The following is a 1,958-nucleotide window of genomic DNA, read 5'->3' as shown; positions in this document are numbered from 1 at the left end:
TATGGCCAGAATTTAACTTGCTTTAATATTTACTGCTCTATTCTTTAGAGTGTGCTTCTTTTCTGATATATGTTACATTCTGAGTTCAAATTCTGCCGAGGTTGACATTGCCTTTCATCCTTTTGGGGTCGATTAAATAAGTACCAATTACGCTCTGGGGTCGATGTAATCGACTTAATCCCTTTGTCTGCCCTTGTTTGTCACCTCAATGTTTAGCCCCCTGTGAGCAATAAAGAAATCATATATATATATATATATATATATATATGAGGAGTTTTCGTCAGGGTGACTCAGATTAATAGGTATACACTCTGAGAGCTCAAATTGGTATGTCACTAAAATTCCGGTTTGAACTGCAGTTGAAGATGTGATCTAAACCTTTCATTACATAGCTAAATTAAATTAAATGTCTTTGTCAAGTCTTGCCAAACTGTTTGCCTTTTTTTTTCTGCTTTAATCTATATATTTGTATATATACACACATATATATTCATACATGTGTGTGTGTGTGTAAATATAGATAGATAGTTGTTTATGCACACGCATGCATAGTCATATAAATACACATAGACATATGTATATTTTGAAATGTCACATTTTATTGTAGCCATCAGATGAAGTGAAGATCTTACAAGAAACTGTCCTAGAAAAAGGTGAGATATATTTATTAAATTCATTGTCCGGTGGTGTGGGTGTGATGGTGTGTGTGTGTGTTGGGGTCTGTGACCATTGTGTGAGTGTGTCTGTGGGTGTACCTGTGTGCATGCATGCATGCATGTACTCTATGGTGGCAGTGTTGATGTGATCTCTGTATGTATCTGGGTGGATGAATCTTCATGCCCTGAGGGAGGTATTCATGTGTGCAGGTGTGTTTCTGTATGTGCGTATAGCTGTGTGCTTGTGTGATTGACTGACATACATGCATACATGTGGCATGTGCCCATGAGTATAATTATTAATGTATGAATTTGTATGTCTTCCATTGATTTAAACATAAGCATGTGCCTCTGTTTGTGTGTCTGTCTAACTGTTAAAATCTCTCAATACAGCGAAACTCACATGTAAATCTCCCAACTTAAAACCTTATTATCCCACCTGAAGAGTCTTCTTTGCACTGTGTGTTGCATCTGGTGTTATTGCATCATTCCATGCCCACAAGAGAGCAGTGCATCTTGAAGATGAAACAATTATTGTATCATCATCATCATCGTTTAACGTCCGCTTTCCATGCTAGCATGGGTTGAATGATTTGACTGAGGACTGGTGAAACCAGATGGCTACACCAGGCTCCAATCTGATTTGGCAGAGTTTCTACAGCTGGATGCCCTTCCTATATTGTGGTAATATAAAATTTTTTGTTGGTACATTCCGTCTTCTCTTTTTATCATTTTTATATATGAGGTCTGATCAATAAGTTTCTGGATTTGCCATAGTAATGAAGCTAAAGCACACACAGGGAAGCTGCTTGGCAAAGATTGATTTGAACTCTGTCTTGCATGTGCACTAAGTTTTAACTTTCTATCTCACTTCTGCTGTTTACAGCAGTGCTTGCAAGGAACATGTGTAGCATGTAATAGTCGCATTGATCATGACAGAGAAAATTGTCGTGGTGATACCTGCTCAGAGGCCTATGCAAATTTGCAGAAAGTGTATGGAGAGGAGTGTATGAGCTGCACGCAAGTGTACAAGTGGCTCAGATGTTTCCAGGATGGCCAAAAAAAAATGTTGATATTGATGAACGTTCTGGGAGACCTGCAATCAGCAGAACTGAGAAAAACATTGCAGATGTGCATGCAGCTGTGAGGGGAAATCGTCGAATCACCATCTGTGAGTTATTAGAGGATGTGCAGATTAGTTACAGTACGGTTCAGTCCATTATCACTGAAAATTTGGGTATGAGACACATGTCTGCCAAGTTTGTACCAGAACTGCTTTCATTATTACCAACATCATTACTG

The 1,958-nt window shown here is 38.5% G+C and overlaps 1 protein-coding gene across 5 annotated transcripts in view; it reads left to right on the top strand.

The window, feature by feature from the left end:
- The window catches only part of LOC106872786 (serine--tRNA synthetase-like protein Slimp), a 105,631-nt gene that overhangs the window by 56,487 nt on the left and 47,186 nt on the right, over nucleotides 1-1,958 (top strand). For all 5 annotated transcript variants that reach the window (XM_052975782.1, XM_052975783.1, XM_052975781.1 and 2 more), the window contains exon 6: nucleotides 608-653. In XM_052975782.1, the coding sequence (XP_052831742.1) occupies nucleotides 608-653 (46 nt within the window). The remainder of the gene's footprint in view (nucleotides 1-607; nucleotides 654-1,958) is intronic.

Source organism: Octopus bimaculoides, chromosome 22 (assembly GCF_001194135.2).
Source record: "Octopus bimaculoides isolate UCB-OBI-ISO-001 chromosome 22, ASM119413v2, whole genome shotgun sequence".
NCBI lineage: Eukaryota > Metazoa > Mollusca > Cephalopoda > Octopoda > Octopodidae > Octopus > Octopus bimaculoides.
The sequence above is the reverse complement of the archived record's forward strand: the minus strand, read 5'-3'. Positions and strand labels throughout refer to the sequence as shown.